Raw genomic sequence first — 16,324 nt, 5'->3', positions numbered from 1 at the left:
GGAAGAAAAAGAAACAAGTAGAACAGTCTAAACAAACTTGTGACCTACAACAAAAGCTCTCTAGATAAAGTATCTTTAAAGAAAGTCTCAATTCAGAAACAAGTGAAAAATTTATTCCCCTCTCTGCACTTTACCCTTCACTGTTCTGTTTCCACAAAATTGACGTAATTACTCCTTGTAATTCAAGTTTGGGAAGCTTCAAAACAATACTTGAGGCATGCAAGCATGACGCACGATAACAATGATGACACCCTCGTACACTTAAGTAAGGTCACCCGCTCTCCTGGCTTGTTCAAAGGAAAACCAATATTTTACCAATGATAGACTTGAATAATAAGAATACTGAGGAGTTTTTGTATGGTATACCTCCTTCCTTTATATAATATAAGACGTGCATATATTGGCTTTGTCATAGTACTTTATATACGTCAATCTGTCAATAATTTTATCCACCCACAGCTTCCGGCTATTGACAATAGCTCCCAATATTGTGATACATAAGTATCCGATATTGGGCCGACAATGGGCATTCCTTGTGACTTCATATTGCCAATTAATCACGCCAGAACTCCGTTTCCAAGATATTCGGTGATAAAAAACATGTTTTTTTCCCAAAGACAGTTAAAACGTTTGTATTGAATAATCTCCGTTTCTTTTTATCTTACCTCACTTATGGTAAATATTTTTAGATTCCCACCGTTTTATTTTTTATTGCTACAGCGCATGTCCCTCGAGCTTGGATGTTTTGCGACAAATAATCAGAAAACAGATGTACAATATTAATATCTATTTTTGTTACCTTAGCAGAATAAACTTTTGTTGAGAATTTATGAAAACGTGTTCATGCAAAACGTAACGGATCTAACCTGAGATAATTGTGTTAAATGGAATGTAGGAAATCTCGTGTTATTTCTATGTAGGTGGATGACTGAAAACTACACCAAACACTGGTTAAAAAATTTGTTTACAAGTTAAGAAAGAAAGACGTAAGAAAAATATTTGCATTCTGAGAGAGAGCTATTTATGTAAGTTTTAATAAACCTTAACCCAATATCGCCCTTTTATGGTATGAGTCTAGTATGGATTGGTCACTCAAGTATCCCCACTGAGAGAGACGATCTTTCATGGCGGATTCGAGAAAAGTCGACGATCTAGCATTCCGATTCTCCAAGCTGAGAGAAAAATGCATCAGATCCGGAGAATCTATTGAAAATATTCGATGGGAGTTCTTGCGAGATGTTCATCGAGTTCCAAAAACTCAATCGAAAGAAAACGAAAGCAGTTTTTTCGCATGGAACAAGATAATTTGGTTTCTTATCCTGCCCGCAATCGCTTTGTTGTTGTGTCAGTTGATTTTGGAATACAACCCAGACTCTAAATGCCTCATTGAGCCAGATTTCGTGGTTTTGAACGAGATGGCGCGCAAACCAACCAACTGTTCGCTGCTTTGTGAAGGTGTGAATGAAATACAACGGGTCTCTAATCTTTCTAAGGAGGAGTTCATCTCCACATACGCATATTCAGGAAGACCTGTGGTTATTACCGATGCTGCACAAAACTGGTCAGCCGTGGGTGCGTTCAGTTTCAAGTTTTTCAAACGCCTTTACGCTAAGAGCGATGAGGCAGATTTAGATAACGTCGACGAGGGATGCATGTTTTTCGCCTACAAATCCGGTTTTCAGTCTCTAGCAGATGCTTTAAGAATGTCAAATAAAAGGGCGCAATGGAAAGGGAAGCCGTGGTATATTGGCTGGTAAGTATGGCTCCTTGGAGAATGGAAGATACATGATGAAGATTAAAATGATTTAAGTTATTTTCAAATTTCATAAATATGGGTAGTGCACTTACCGGGGAAATCAAACTGATTCAACCTTCGTAGATTTGTTGAATCAAAATCATCATTTCGTGCATGCGATATGTGATAGCTAATTTTTTCACTGTCTACCCCGGCCTCTCCCTCAAATAGACATTGTCAGTGATTGGTCTGTCACAAATGCGTACCTAGTTGAGAGATTTCCGTCATAGTGATCACATCTTTCTCATGATGGACAAAATACTTTGATGGATAAAATGCTACTAAAAATTAAAAGCTTTTTCGGCCTGCCACAATTATTTTTGCTGATAATTAAGAGAAATTATAGGGGCATTTTCCAAATAGCTGAAAAATGTTTCTCACCGTGACGTCACGCCTCAGAGTAGTTTCCAGTTAAGTTGATCGAGACGAGAATAGCCCGCAGAGCAGGCGTAATTTTGGCGGGCGAGTGTTCAGTGTTACCTTGGTGAAAAATATAGCTGCCACCGTCTGGGAAGGCTGAGGAGAGAAAGAAATTTGTATAAAGGGGATGAGCAGCGGTCAAAAGAAGGAGAGGGGACGGGGTAGGGCAATTCCTTCCCCAGTCCTTCGTCATTTATTTCATTACAAGAGTGACGACAAAAAAACCCAATGAATAACAATGATATTTAAAAAATTCTCCTCAAAAAAGGGTTGAGTTTCAAGTGATCAAAGGGACCATTATAGTGTTATTATGCCTCTCTCTTTTTTTTACAGGAGTAATTGTGATCCCAATGTCCGTCAGATATTGCGCAAATACTATGACAAACCTTACTTTATACCACATGACGCGGAGACAGGCGATCAAGACTGGATATTTATGGGAGGGCCTGGACCTGGTGCGCCCATACACGTAAGTATCACGTGACAAAACCTTCTCAAATCGGGAATACAGTCGGATTTGTATTAAGTGAGGAGTTGCAGAGTGATCGTTTAATACAGGTTGACCAGTTTCGCAGAAGAGGGGTTTTATAAAGAACGATGAAAAACGCCATTTTATGCAATGATTGACTTAATGTATAAAATACTCGCTCAAAGATATTTCTAACATTGATTTCGGAGATAAACATGGATAATAATGCATTGACAGATTATTCTTAGTTTTATTTGAGTGGTCTGCTTTAAATGACCCTTCAATACAGGTGGAGGACTTTGAAAACCGACCGTTTAATAATACGGTGCCGCTAACTACAGGTTCGATTGCAGATCATTTTTTTTTTCTCAAATAATTGTTCATGCAGTTTTGAAATTTGACAAGTTACAGAGAAGAAATAAACGCATTCGGCTTCTTTGCTCCATACAAACCTGTAGCTTACCAGAAGGAGGGGAGCTGGTTTTATCATTCTTGACTAATTTATTCAAAAATGGATTTGTAAAACTCGTCACATCATATCATGATTTGACTGTTTTGTCGAGCATTACTGGTCCCATTCCCTTCTCAAGCTAAGTTTAATCTGGAGTTGGTGATATAAAACTCGCATTAGCCAGTCTGCATGAAATATATAGGAGAAGTCCCATATTCATCAGGAATGGATGAAATTAAGAGTACCAGTGTATCGCTTATTTGCTTGTGATTGGTCGCACGAAACCAGGTCACCGTGACGGATATACCGACTTGAAAATCATTGGAAAACGTTGTTTTCCAAGGATTTTCAAGAAGCATCGGAGAAAGGAGTCTTGGTATTTTCTTGATATTTTCTATAGAAACGGATGCAAAGTGCGCGAGAAAACTTGTACGCATCATCATGGCTTGTAACCTACGCAAAATTTTGTCTCATAAACATAGATTGACATGGTGCAGCGTCCTTCATGGCAGGCCCAGCTGTCAGGACAAAAGATGTGGACCCTTATTCCTCCTCCAGAGTGTGAACACGTCTGCAAGACAGTACAAGTGACAATGCAGAAAGGAGAAATCAGTAAGTCGAGAGGAAACGTGGTTAGGCTTGTTCCGATCGTGCTCGGCAACTTTTGAACAAGTTTTGGCGTTCGGAGCAACTTTTTGTGGTTTTAGCAACTCAGAGCAATTTTTGCCTTTCTGAGCAATTTTTGAGAAAAATATAGGTTTACAGCATATACCAAGCACGAACTGAAGTCGCCGATTTCATCGAAAAAAAATTAACACATATCCTGTTACTTGACAACGTTTCTCTCTTATTGCGATCTTCATCACAGATAATTGGCTAAAATGACGTTCGGCGGCAGAATCCTTATATGTCGCCCATATTTACGAGCAACTCTTTTAAGCTAATTTTCTTAACCGTTTACTGTCAGCGATTATTGTGAATAAAGAAAAATAAAGCCTTTAATTAGCGTTTATATAAAAATATCAAGAAATTTAGGTAGCAGCTTTTGAAATTTGGTTAGAAATTTTTTAGTAACTTTTTTGCATTCTAGTGGGCAACTTTCCAGCATTTTACGAGTACAGTCGGGACAGGCCTAAATGCGGAGGAGCAAAAATTTATCTTATTTTGCTCCCGAAACACGCTGAACAAACTCAAAATGATTTGAGTTTTTGGTTTGATCGCAACAATAGCAGTGTGTGAACTTTTTAGGTGAACCATTTTTTGTTTTTGTTTCAGTTGTCCTGGACACCAACCAGTGGTTTCACTCCACGAAAATTATTCCCACTGGAGAATTGAGCATCACAATTGGAGCAGAATACGATTGATGTTTTGTTCTAAACTTGTTTTATTTCATACACCAGTAAGGGGTAAGAGGCGAAATAATATCCGTGAGTTATAAACAACTGCAACTTAACGCAAGTGTATCAGTGAATCAATCATGTTATTAAAATAATATGTAAAACCTTATTTCACTGTCTACTTACAGACTGTGTATGTAAACTGTTAATTCCAAAATAAAAGTGGTTAAAATTTGACAAATTGATTGAGTAATTTGTTTCATGATTCACTCGCTACTGGCCTTCTAGTCGACATCACACAATCCACATGAGATATTCTGATCGACACCATGATAAAACTAAAATTAGCCTGTGGCTAATGGGCAACTGCTCAAGCTGAAGTAATTAATCTTGCAAAATCGTCACTTCACCTTCAAGTTAGAAATCCGGATCATGTAATACTCCGTAGCTTCTTGCCATGATAAAGATAAAAATGGCGAAAAAATAGATTACCTTCGGGAGTATACCTTTGTTTTAGACTAGTGCGGTGCCAAACAGAAATCTTTCAGTACTAATTAAGTGGGCTTATTCGTAGGCAACAGTATGTTTTAACAGCTTGTCTCTGCCTTCAGGCCTTCGTGCATATTAACTCTAGACAGGAGCCCATTAATGTCTCCTGCTCTAGAGTTCAACTTATCTAGAGAAAGATAGAACAAGAAGGTGAAAACCAGGGTGACACGGATATTGACAGAATCTACTCCAAGACGCTTCTGATAAAAAAGGAAATGGGAAAAACTGCTTTGGTGGCGAATTTACGATGACGAAGATGGCAAAGAACGTGAATTTAATGCATTTCGAGATTGCTCTCGAGTATTTTTAGCACCAGGGGTGGGTGATAAAGAAGCAGTCTGGAAACTGGTAACAAGGAAATCGAGGTCGCGCAATGGAATTACCTATTGTATGCAAACAACCCAATTTCATTTTCTTCCATTCAAGCTGTGATCTGCTGATCAATATTTATGATGTAGCGGCTTGATGTGTAAGTGAGACTACGCATTGGTAAATAGAAGATTAATTTACAGACAAAGCTGACGTTTCCTACCTTCCTGTTAATGGCGACTGCAACGCGTGTCGAAGAACTTGCCGTCCTGTTTTCTGATCTCCGCGAAAAATCATTGAAAAGCGGGGAAAATGTGGATAACATCCGAACAGAATTTCTACGGCAGGTCGGAACTGGTCGTGCACAATCGAGTTGTTTTAACAAGAAAAGCTTGAAATGGTTCGTGATTGTTGTTCTACCTGTTGTTTTGGCTTTTGCTGGTTACTACTTCGACGTGATCGAGCTGCTGCATGTTAGAGAAGAACCGTGTCTTTTGAACGTCAATGAAATTTTCATCGAGGTCACAAGAAAACGAACAAACTGCTCTCTGTTGTGCGAAGGTTTGACCGAAATTCCTCGGGTTTCTGGCTTATCGAAGCAGGATTTCGCTTCAAACTATGCCTACACCGGAAGACCCGTCGTAGTCGTCGACGGTGCGAAAAATTGGTCAGCCATTGATCGCTTCAACTTTACGTTCTTCAAAGAACTCTTCGACAAGAACAAAGACGCGTATCGAGTGAACGAGGAGGAGTGTCAGTTCTTTCCCTACAGAACAGATTTTTTTTCTCTTGAACAGGCCATGAATATGTCGAAAGAAAGATCAGAGTGGAAAGCAGAACCATGGTATTTCGGATGGTGAGTTTTGAAATTAAAATGTAAGAAAAATAACATCGAACAATACGATTGAAGTTGAAAGCAGCCGAGTATATTGATGTTAGAATAGCCATTTGATTTTTCAAATTAGATATTTAACCTGGGCAGCTGGTACGTGACTATGGTGACATATTTTGTTTCAATTCAAAATTAACCGTGTTCTTTGACAAATCAAACAAAAATTTTAAAGTCAGATTTTCAGTGCTCTTTGATCTCCCAGTGAGTATAGTTTGAACACCTGTCGAATGGCTAAATAAAATTTCTTGCTGCATTTAGGCAGCTGTTGTTTTAAAAGGTTTATACTCATTTCCATGTAAAAAAAAAAAACTACTTATGGTGAACTAAAATGATGTGAAGTAACACTACTTTAATTTTTAAAGTTTTTTGTGTACTTTTCGTTTTTCCATTAAGGTAGATTTCATCGTTAATTTTTTTTTCTTAATGCAACACAGGATATAAACCCAATTACTGATGGACTCGTTTTTAACAGCCTTCATTAAGTCAGAGAAATTAGCTTCCTGTTCATTGATTCGTGTCTTATTTTCCTCGGAATTGTAATGGACTGTAGCACATCTGACTGTCTAATTTGTCCTTTCTCTCTGCTATACGTTTTCTTGGTGTGATATCATTAGTATGTTTAGGTAAGTCTTAGAATTTGATGTTATATCAAAACAGTATCCATTACTTCACAAAGAACTGTTTTTCTTTACTATAATCACAATAAGGCTATTTGGAAGTGAATTTGCCTGAGGAGTTACCTTTTGCTAAAATTTGAACTCCAAGCATTGTAGACTTGATCTAGTCGTTTCTTGCATTTGAAAGGAATTGGCTCGGCACTTTATCAACTTAGCATACAAGTTCTGTTTGTCTTGGAGGACAATAAAGAATAAAATTGAAAAATTTTAATTTAACTTTTAAGCACCATATGGTTTGCTACCTAGCCCTTTAAAACAACATTTCATTTTGAAACTCAAAAAGAACATTTTGTTCATCAGATTTACAGCATGAATATTTGAAAGTTGCAGTTTTCATGATTACCTGCTAGCAATACAAAAAAAATCATTTGTTCTGATCAGCTACCCAAGCAGGCAAGATGGGCCAATCTTTCCCACTGGGGATTGCCTGCTGTGAGTTACTAAAGTAAAATTTGTCTGAGAGTGTATGATATTGATAAATTTTCAAGTAAATAGGTCTTGTTGATTCAGTATTTCCCAAAAGTTGACAGATGGCTCTTTTTACCAGCTCAGATTTTGCTCCCCTCCAGTTTGTCCTGTCACAGGAACTTTGAACCTTATCAGCAGTATGTCTTTGGTTTTCAGGAGCAACTGTGATCCTGTAATCAGACAAGAATTGCGCACTCATTATCAATTACCATATTTCTTGCCAAAACAATCAGAAACCAGTGAACAGGACTGGATTTTCATGGGAGGGCCAGGACCTGGGGCTCAGATACATGTGAGTTTATTCTTATCCTTGGTTACCTGTATTTGTTCTAATGTGCAACTCTGATTATGTTTCTTACTTTAAAAATAAACTTTATGATGATTTTTACACTCACTGTCAATGTTTATACATAATTTGTAAAAAGTTTAAATTTTAGTCATGTTTAGGTCACTAATAGTTGCCGTACACTTTATGGTATACTTAATCAGGGTAGGAACCATTCATCCATTCTTCGTAAGGTGGCATTACCATTAACAATGGTGACTTTTCTGAAGTTTCAAATTTTAGAAGGAGGTGTTACCACAGGTACTGTGGAGCCTCTGCAAAAACTTCCCTAGTATTAAATTCCATTATTTATGGCTTCAAATAGACTCGTCTCTTTATTACTGAGGTGCTTTAGTTTTGAAAATTTATTCAGCCTTGTTTATTGACCATAATGTTAACACTTTCTGTTTTGAAGATTGATAGCGTGGATCGTCCATCATGGCAAGCTCAGCTGTCAGGACAAAAGATATGGACTCTCATCCCTCCACCAGAGTGTGAACATGTCTGTACTCCCAAATTAGCCACCACAATGAATAAAGGAGAAGTCAGTAAGTAACACAGTCTTGTGTTTTTTTTCTGTCCAGGAGGAAACAGCAAATGACCACAAAGATAATATGAAGGTGGAAACAAAGCATGAAATCTGATACCACCTCTACAAATACTTTACTTTGATCGCTCCTCTTGTTTGTGCATTTACTGGACTTTTTATACAATTATGTGTAATACTGTTTTATATAATTTATTATATATATATATAGTTTGCAAGTTTGTTGGTACAAAATTTATTTATTATTTGGTCTTGTCAAACTGATTTTTTCCAGCATGTGCTTATTGTACACCAGGTTTATGATATATTAAATGTTACCCTCCTTTTTGACTCTTATACGGTTGTACACTGAGAGAAAATTCAAGTATTTGATACCTGCAACCCCACAAAAAATTTAAATTGGTAACGTAATGTTGGTAACGTAATTAAAACTAGTAATTCTGTTACATTTTAACACTGAAAAACCCACTCCAAACAACAATTTTCCCATTGATGATATTGAATATTCATGGGGTTCACTTTTTCAAAATCTAAAAATCAATTTTAAAGTATACAAAATATCCTGTTTTAATTTGCAGTCATTGTGGACACAAACCAGTGGTATCATTCAACAAAGGTTTTGCCCGGAGAGCTCAGCATTACTATTGGTGCAGAATATGATTAAAAGGATTTCCCTTACCAATGTGATATTTTTTTCTGAAAACTGTGACTTTTTTTTTAACAAAACTGTATTTTTCAGTAAAGTTTTTTTTAAGTAACTTGTAAGATCCAATTGTTTACATTGTAAAATGAATTGACTAATATTAATGCATCATAGTGTATTGCAAAGGAGATAAGTAGTTAATTATATATTATACAAAATAAACAAATATGAGCAAGATATAATAAAATGATTAAATTGATATTAGAGTAAATATGTTTAAAAAATAATGCATGTTAAATTGACATTAATTATTAGAAAAGTTGCTCAGAACTTGTGTAAAGAATACACAAGATTTAGCTTAAATGTAGTTGGCTTTTACTCATGTACTTAACTTTAGACGCTATTTAACAAGGTTTTATTTAATTGCTTTGCATCCAGTTTGACATCCAACTGCCAGCAGCTGCAATGATATGTGCATCAGTTATCAGCTTGGAGACCCAGATATTGTAAGTTCCAGTTTCAGAAGGGTTTCACTTTAACCATTACTATACTGAAGTCTTCCAGTGCTAGTAGTTTGTTCCTGAAACAACAAGTATAATCCTAGGTTATGACTGCTACTACTGACAAAAGAAAAAGTTTCTAGCCTAAAAACAAAATGTAATGGAGATGATAAGGGCTTGGACCCAAATCTTACACTTCATAATAACCACTTTGCCACATGCCTCTCTCACAACCATAAATAGAGCAGCCATGACACTTGTTTTGTTGTGACATTAAAAGAGTTTTGTAGTCATTAAAAAATGACTGACAAAAAATTTTATGATGTAGAATAGCAAGGTATAGGCTATCTAACTAGGGACTATGTAGGAGATGAACCCAGCCTCCTTCAGCGAGGTCTCTTGAAAGTAGAGCAGTCCAACCCAACTGAGTTGGAGAGAAATATTTTTTTGACGTTAAAATAATAAAAAGTTGGTAGGAGTATTTAATATACCATTAGGGCTTCAGTTGATTAAAGGAGAAAATAAAAAGAGGAAGTAATTTGAAATTGATCATATGATAGCTATTTATGATAATTGTGTTACCTTTACAAGATCTAAAGAATAAAATGTGGGTCCTTTGATATTGGAGCAAATTTCTTAGTTTTGAAGAAAAGGCAACCTTTGTGATATCATGCCAGACCTTTTGAGGTTACCTTCCTAACCTTGTGGCTACAGAGGATGATGCTTCTCAACCACTCAACCTCAAAAGCTTTTTCAGAATTGTCTCTGTGAAATTTGTTGTCTTTTTTTTTAATTGCACTCTCTGCTTCTCAGATTTTTACTCTAGAGGGTGACTGCCTTGAAAATTCCTACATTTACAACTCTGAATCTCACCCCCTTCCTGTGCTCCCAAAACCCTGAAGCTTACCAGGCATCAATATCAGTATCTGGGCAACTGCCCACCTACCCCTTCCCTAACCCAACATTAACCCTAACTTGTTATCAATTGACTGTTGTTGAGTTAGGGGAGGGGTAGGTGGGCTGTTGCCCAGATACTGATATTGATCCCTCACGAGTATGCTTATCTCTTGCAAGCAGAGTCTTAGAACCAACAAACACTTTGAGACCCCATATGGGTAGAACCTCTTTGTGAGGAATGCAAGCAATAATGATATCTGTCTATACTCTATGGAGGGCTGCAGCATTTTTAATATATTTGCAACTCATTGGGGGATATCACAAATTTTGATGAATTTATAGTAATACTTCAACCATCACTTAACACTTAACATTCAAAAGGACTAGAATATAAATAAAAGTTGATACTAACATGTTACAGTACAAAGACAAAGTTCAGTTGTTCTTAACTCAAATAATGCTTATTGTACAGAGCATGCTGTAACATGAGAAGGTACTTCAATTTCTAAGAGCCATCAAGCTAATTTAAAACTTTTCAATTATCAGTACATGTAGCTCTTAATAATACTAATCTAAAAACAATTATTTCAACCATTAAAACCATGAAAAAGAGGTTTAATACTCCTTTACTAAGTATAAACATAAAACAACACACAGAGAAACAGATCTATGAGATTTTGGTCACATTAACCCTTTAGTTCCCAGGATCTGATTATCAATTCTCCTCTCTAGCTGCTACACATTTCCTTGTAAATAAGTCCCAAGAATCTGGTGATAAATCAGGACCACCAACCTTTACCTGATAAGTTTGAATATCCTCATGTTTGGTGGACAATGTATGAATATCACAGGGAGAAGTTACATGTTAATCACTGCTAGGAGTATAGGGGTTAAAGCCTTTGATTGGATTTAACTTTATCAGCCAGATGTGCACAAAATCCCCTTTTGGATATGGTTGGGCTGTCTGTAAAAGTACTCCTTATCCCCCTAATGGTATCATTTTGTCAATAAGAACTATAAAAAGAAATCATAAATTAATTGGTCATTTTTCTGACAATATAGAGACAAACATACCCTTGTGGTGTCATCAAGTTGGCAATTTGAAATTGGTTGTGAATTTTGTTGATACATCTCTGAAAATATACATTAGAGAGTACCGAGAACCTTCCAGGGAACACCTAGGATTGTTTGTACTCAACTTACTCCATACAGAGGTGCCAAAGAAAGGAATAGATGGCAACAACACAACCAATTTTTGACTTTTCATTCCAAATATTCTTCGAAATACACTACAATGTATGCAGTAGTAGTGCTGATTAATTAAAAGAAATAACATTCTTGATCAATCTTCTCATTTAAGTAATCAAATTAAACAGCTGCATATAATTTAATTCACATTCTATGTGTAGCTGTGTATGCCATAACTATTTGCAACAAGACAGAAAACAAACACCTGCCAAGGTATCATTATCTCTTCGTGATAATAACTTGTCACTGGACGATAATCTTTACAACATGACACCATGCATGCTGAATGTAAAACCTCAAACACTATTTTGATTTTATGGAAAATATCTACTAAGCTTGTCTGACTCGAGCTGTAAACCAAGCATAAATCATAATATCATCATGGAAGTGCCAGAGGAAGTCTAAAAATATTCATTAAGAAGCATATAAGAGTATAAAGATTTGTTTTCTTGTTCAATATCATCTGAATTCATAAATGGGTTGACTGTGATCGGGAACATGGACAAGATTTAAGGACTGAAACCTGGAAAAGAAGGAAAGGTGGAATTAGGTAATCTTACAATTTATACAGTGTTGAAAAACCAAAACAAAAGTAATCACAAGAAACGAAAATGTTCTTTGGGGCAATGAGAACTCAACATAAAACCAACCAAACTGCCTACAGTGCTGGAAGCCACCAAGTTGTATTTAGTTGTAGTTTTGCATTTCATTGGTTCAAAGGATGGCACAGCTAATCTGGACCAATCACAGAGCAAAGTCAAGCAAAAACAAAGCAATATGTAAACCCATAGACAAACATGCTTGGAAAAGAATAAAGGGGTAAGTTTCTAAAGAAACTGTGGTGCTGTGTCAGTGGGAGAGTATAGCAGGTAATTTAGTGTTAACAACTGAGTTGAAAACATAAATTAGCCACCGTAAAGGATAAAAAAGCTGACATTTCGAGCGTTAGCCCTTCATCAGAGTGTCCAATCACTTAGTTGTTAACACTAAATTACATGCTTGGAAATGAGTCTGGAAAATCAGGCTGACATCAAGTCAAGTCTTAAAAGTAAACTTTCTGGGAATAAAAAATAGAAATCTCCTTTTTGAAAGGCTTTTACAAGTTGTTTTTCAGTTTTTTCATTGTCCAAAATGCAAGAGCAAATAAATAGTCAAGCACAATAGGAGTACAAAAAAAAAGTTGAACTAACCATTCAGAGCTTCGGTGATAGTAGTAACCCTCAATGGTGGCAGCTGATTTTTGTAAACAAACATAATAAAACCCTGCAAATGACGCTCCAGTTATGTCTGTGATAGTATGATCTGGAACTAAGAAATGTTCCTGTAAATCAAAGAAAAAATTGGTTTGTCATAAAATTGAGAGGTTATGGACCTGTTTAAACCTTTTTACCCCAACATCAGAATGGATATTCTCCATACTGTTATCTACATATTTCCTGTGGTACTGACAAGCAGAATTTGGTCAACAATCAAGAGCTTTTCAAGTTAGTGATTATTTACTTTATTCTCCTGACCATTACCATTTGAAGGGACTGGTATTGGCTATAAAAGTATAGTAAAATTAAAGGTTTTTGCACAACCTATGCATCGAGTTTTTGTTATAAAATATTGTATCCTTCTCAAAACTAGTTTATCAGAATAAGAATGAGTTACTGGGAACAAGTATGGCTTTCATGATGATAGTTTCCAGATTTGAAAAAAAGTCACTGCCTACTAAAATCCTCAGTTCCTTTGCCTTGATAGCCTAACCTCATCAAAACATTGCCAACAGGAGTAATTAGCAAATTATTGATACAGACAAGAGGGCCTATTCTCACATACATCCTCCTCAATCCTGTTAGCTTACTATGGTCATGGCATTTCAAACATGGTGTATATGCCACAAGTTTTCCATTTCCCTGACTAATTACATTGTAATAGTGTTTATATGTTGAGGAAATGGTTGGGTTGAAATATAATAAAAAGACTTGCCAGTAGATAGTTTTATTACAGAGACTTGCCAGTAGATAGTTTTATTACAGTTTTTATTCAGTGTAACGTAGGGCTGGAAAATAAACTAATAAGGGCTCCGCTTTTAGGCTTGGCTAAATCTATATATTAAGTGACTCAGGGTGATATTGTAAGGAGAAAATCAGATGCTTGTCACTCTAAGGGTCAGAGAGGTTAAGCAAGGTTAAGAATATGGCACTGCCTGAAATGGAAAATACAATGTGAGAAAGACTTACCTTCCATCTCATAAAAACGAAGTCTAGATTGTCCAGTTGGCTGTAATCAAAACTGTCTGAGTTGAATGACTTTGCAAACTGATAAAATGCCAGAAATTTACCCTGAGAGACAAAAGAGAGTGGTTAACAGTACAAAGTTTAATGCATTGGGTAAACATACAGTGAAACTGGTTTTTTACTTTTGCTTTCAGAAAAAGTTGATACCATAAAGAAAAACTATTTACCCAGTGTTTTCTGTCAACATCTTCATCAGCATCCTAATAAAGAAAAAACAAAACAAAACAAAATAATTACCTTAATTTATTATAAATTCATCTTTAGAAGAAAAAAAGGAAATGCTGAACTGTTGTCAAGACACCACTATTGAGGTAGCTACAGAAAATCAATAAGCACAATTTTCTAGTTCAACAAATTGACAGCATGATAATGTGCCAAAAAAATATGACACAAATTAATTTTGACAGTATGGGGTCTGATTTCAAATTAAGACTGGATCTATACTGCATCATGAAGAACATTTCATGAGACAAAACATAAATTTGTTACCAAATTAACTAAAGGTTCTCGCAGTTTATCATCAACCTTGCTATCTGGTCTAATAGCTATGACTTCTTCAGCTTGCGCTTCCAACTAAAGTAAGCCACAAAATGTCACAAGGGGGAGCAAAACAGTATCTTCTAATAAACTAGTATTTGACACCCTAATGCTGTATAATTCCTTACCCATTTCCTTGTCAAAAAGGGATGTTTATCGCCAATTATCTCACCATCAAAAAAAGTTGTTAGATTAGGATATTCCTGTAATCAATAAAAACAAACCCGTCAATAAGACAGACCTTTTCCTCATTCTCCAGAAAAAAATTTAATATACACTTTTAAATGCAGATAAAAAACTATATTCATAGTATAGCTGAGATACTATGCATGCCCTGATTGGTCAAAAACCAATCAATTATTGCAAAAGTACACCCAAAGAAAACTGAAACATTCTAAGCATATTTTATAAAAGCAATAGACCACACTTTCCATCAGTTTACCAGCATAATTGCCCAATTAGGATGTTGGGAGAACACTCAAAAAGTTTGTTAATTCCTTCCCTTCTTGCTTGTCATTTATGTGTGATTTACATTTTCTTGTTCTCCCAACATCCAACATGCATTATTATGCAGGTAAACTGATAGAAAGTGTGGCCTATTGTACAAATATTTTCAGGAGCATACTACCACTTTAGGCTGTTAACGTGCTGGAGACAAGCAATTTGTAATCAGTTACAGAATTATAAATAGGGGTTTGCAACTCGTATAACTATGGTGGTTTCCCTTCAATATGGGTTTGTCTGGTAAGATTAAACAACTGTATTAATCCATTGCCTTAAACTACAAAGTTAAGGCATAGGAATAAACTTCCGGCTACTTTTATACAAATGTTGTTTAGAACTATTAGAAAGAAAATCATAACAAAATCGCGCACAACAAAGGCATTAACCTGATGTGACAAAAAGTTAATAAAATTTAAGTAATGGAGTGATGCAGCGTTTCAAGAGAAAAAAAAACGCTACATCATTTACACCCGTCAGCAGATTTTTATAATACTATCATCTGCTACTGTTAGATGGACTATATACTTGCACTGTGAAGCGTTCAGACAAAACAACGAGTCTTTGATGCAAAAAAAAACATCTGTACGTAAATGTATTGTCTGATATAATTTTAACACGGTTAATTCGGTCAGGTACGAAATCAGTTCAATCAAAAACGACGAATAAATCCAAGTTTCGGCTGAACTGTCAAGATCATTGAAGCGGACAGACGTTGATCAGTACATTTCAAGAGCGATCTAGACAATAACAACGCAAGAACATCGGCAAAATTTTTACTCACATCTGTAAGGCCCTTTATTTTCAGATATCCACAGAGAAAGCCCTTCTCCTGGTCAACGTGCTAAAAGATATTTACATACACACCATAAAAATCATTCATTTGAAGACTACGTTAAAATTTTAAGACCACAAAGTAACAAACGCGGACGGCGGGAAATTATCCCTTCGAGTCGTGACACGGCTCACGCGAACTTACCTTCAATACAACTTCGACGTCGTATCGATTCCCTTTACTTTTTTGATGACCCTGGAATTTACTGCCACTGTACAACAGTGACTGTGCTAGACCAGGCTGTTTCGTGCCTGGAGGAAGGGGATTCAGTGCAATTTTCCCCGGCATTTTCACATAAGTTTTCACAACTATACGGTGGTCTTTTGAACTTGCCAACGACACTCCCTCGGAGCATCTTGGGTAATATTATTTGCGTAATCTTTAGTTCCCAGTTTCTTGTCGACTTTTCTTACACACACCTGTGAGGAGCTCAAATATCACAAATATCAAATAGCGTCTATTCCTCTGTCTTTCATTTCTTTTGAGTATCAACAGACTTAACAATCTAACTAAAATTGGAGTCGCCATTTTATTCTTCTGGTTCGTTTTGCCAGTATCCTGAGATCTATGCGTTCAGGTTTCTTTTGAATTGTTTTAAGCCAAACTACAACAACCCTTTTGCCAAGGGTTTCAGAATTTGGG

The 16,324-nt window shown here is 36.2% G+C and overlaps 3 protein-coding genes across 3 annotated transcripts; 2 read left to right on the top strand and 1 right to left on the bottom strand.

Moving 5' to 3' along the window:
* Positions 1-1,085: 1,085 nt before the first annotated feature.
* LOC131772034 (bifunctional arginine demethylase and lysyl-hydroxylase JMJD6-like) lies at positions 1,086-4,749 on the top strand. The gene is made up of 4 exons (XM_059087949.2): positions 1,086-1,753; positions 2,549-2,684; positions 3,618-3,747; positions 4,411-4,749. The coding sequence occupies exons 1-4, from the start codon at positions 1,125-1,127 to the stop codon at positions 4,497-4,499; spliced, it is 984 nt and encodes a 327-aa protein (XP_058943932.2). The 5' UTR covers positions 1,086-1,124; the 3' UTR covers positions 4,500-4,749.
* Positions 4,750-5,373: 624 nt separating this feature from the next.
* On the top strand, positions 5,374-10,002 carry LOC131771889 (uncharacterized). Its single transcript, XM_059087756.2, has 4 exons — positions 5,374-6,186; positions 7,524-7,659; positions 8,108-8,240; positions 8,818-10,002. The coding sequence occupies exons 1-4, from the start codon at positions 5,564-5,566 to the stop codon at positions 8,901-8,903; spliced, it is 978 nt and encodes a 325-aa protein (XP_058943739.1). The 5' UTR covers positions 5,374-5,563; the 3' UTR covers positions 8,904-10,002.
* An 871-nt stretch (positions 10,003-10,873) lies between these two features.
* On the bottom strand, positions 10,874-16,008 carry LOC131771898 (glucose-induced degradation protein 4 homolog). The gene is made up of 7 exons (XM_059087759.2): positions 15,827-16,008; positions 15,632-15,691; positions 14,475-14,549; positions 13,977-14,009; positions 13,753-13,854; positions 12,718-12,848; positions 10,874-12,050 (listed from the first exon to the last, which is right to left on the bottom strand). The coding sequence occupies exons 1-7, from the start codon at positions 15,968-15,970 to the stop codon at positions 11,987-11,989; spliced, it is 609 nt and encodes a 202-aa protein (XP_058943742.1). The 5' UTR covers positions 15,971-16,008; the 3' UTR covers positions 10,874-11,986.
* Between the last annotated feature and the right edge of the window lie 316 nt (positions 16,009-16,324).

The sequence above is a fragment of the Pocillopora verrucosa genome, chromosome 8, assembly GCF_036669915.1.
Source record: "Pocillopora verrucosa isolate sample1 chromosome 8, ASM3666991v2, whole genome shotgun sequence".
NCBI lineage: Eukaryota > Metazoa > Cnidaria > Anthozoa > Scleractinia > Pocilloporidae > Pocillopora > Pocillopora verrucosa.
This window is presented reverse-complemented; position numbering and strand designations above follow the sequence as displayed.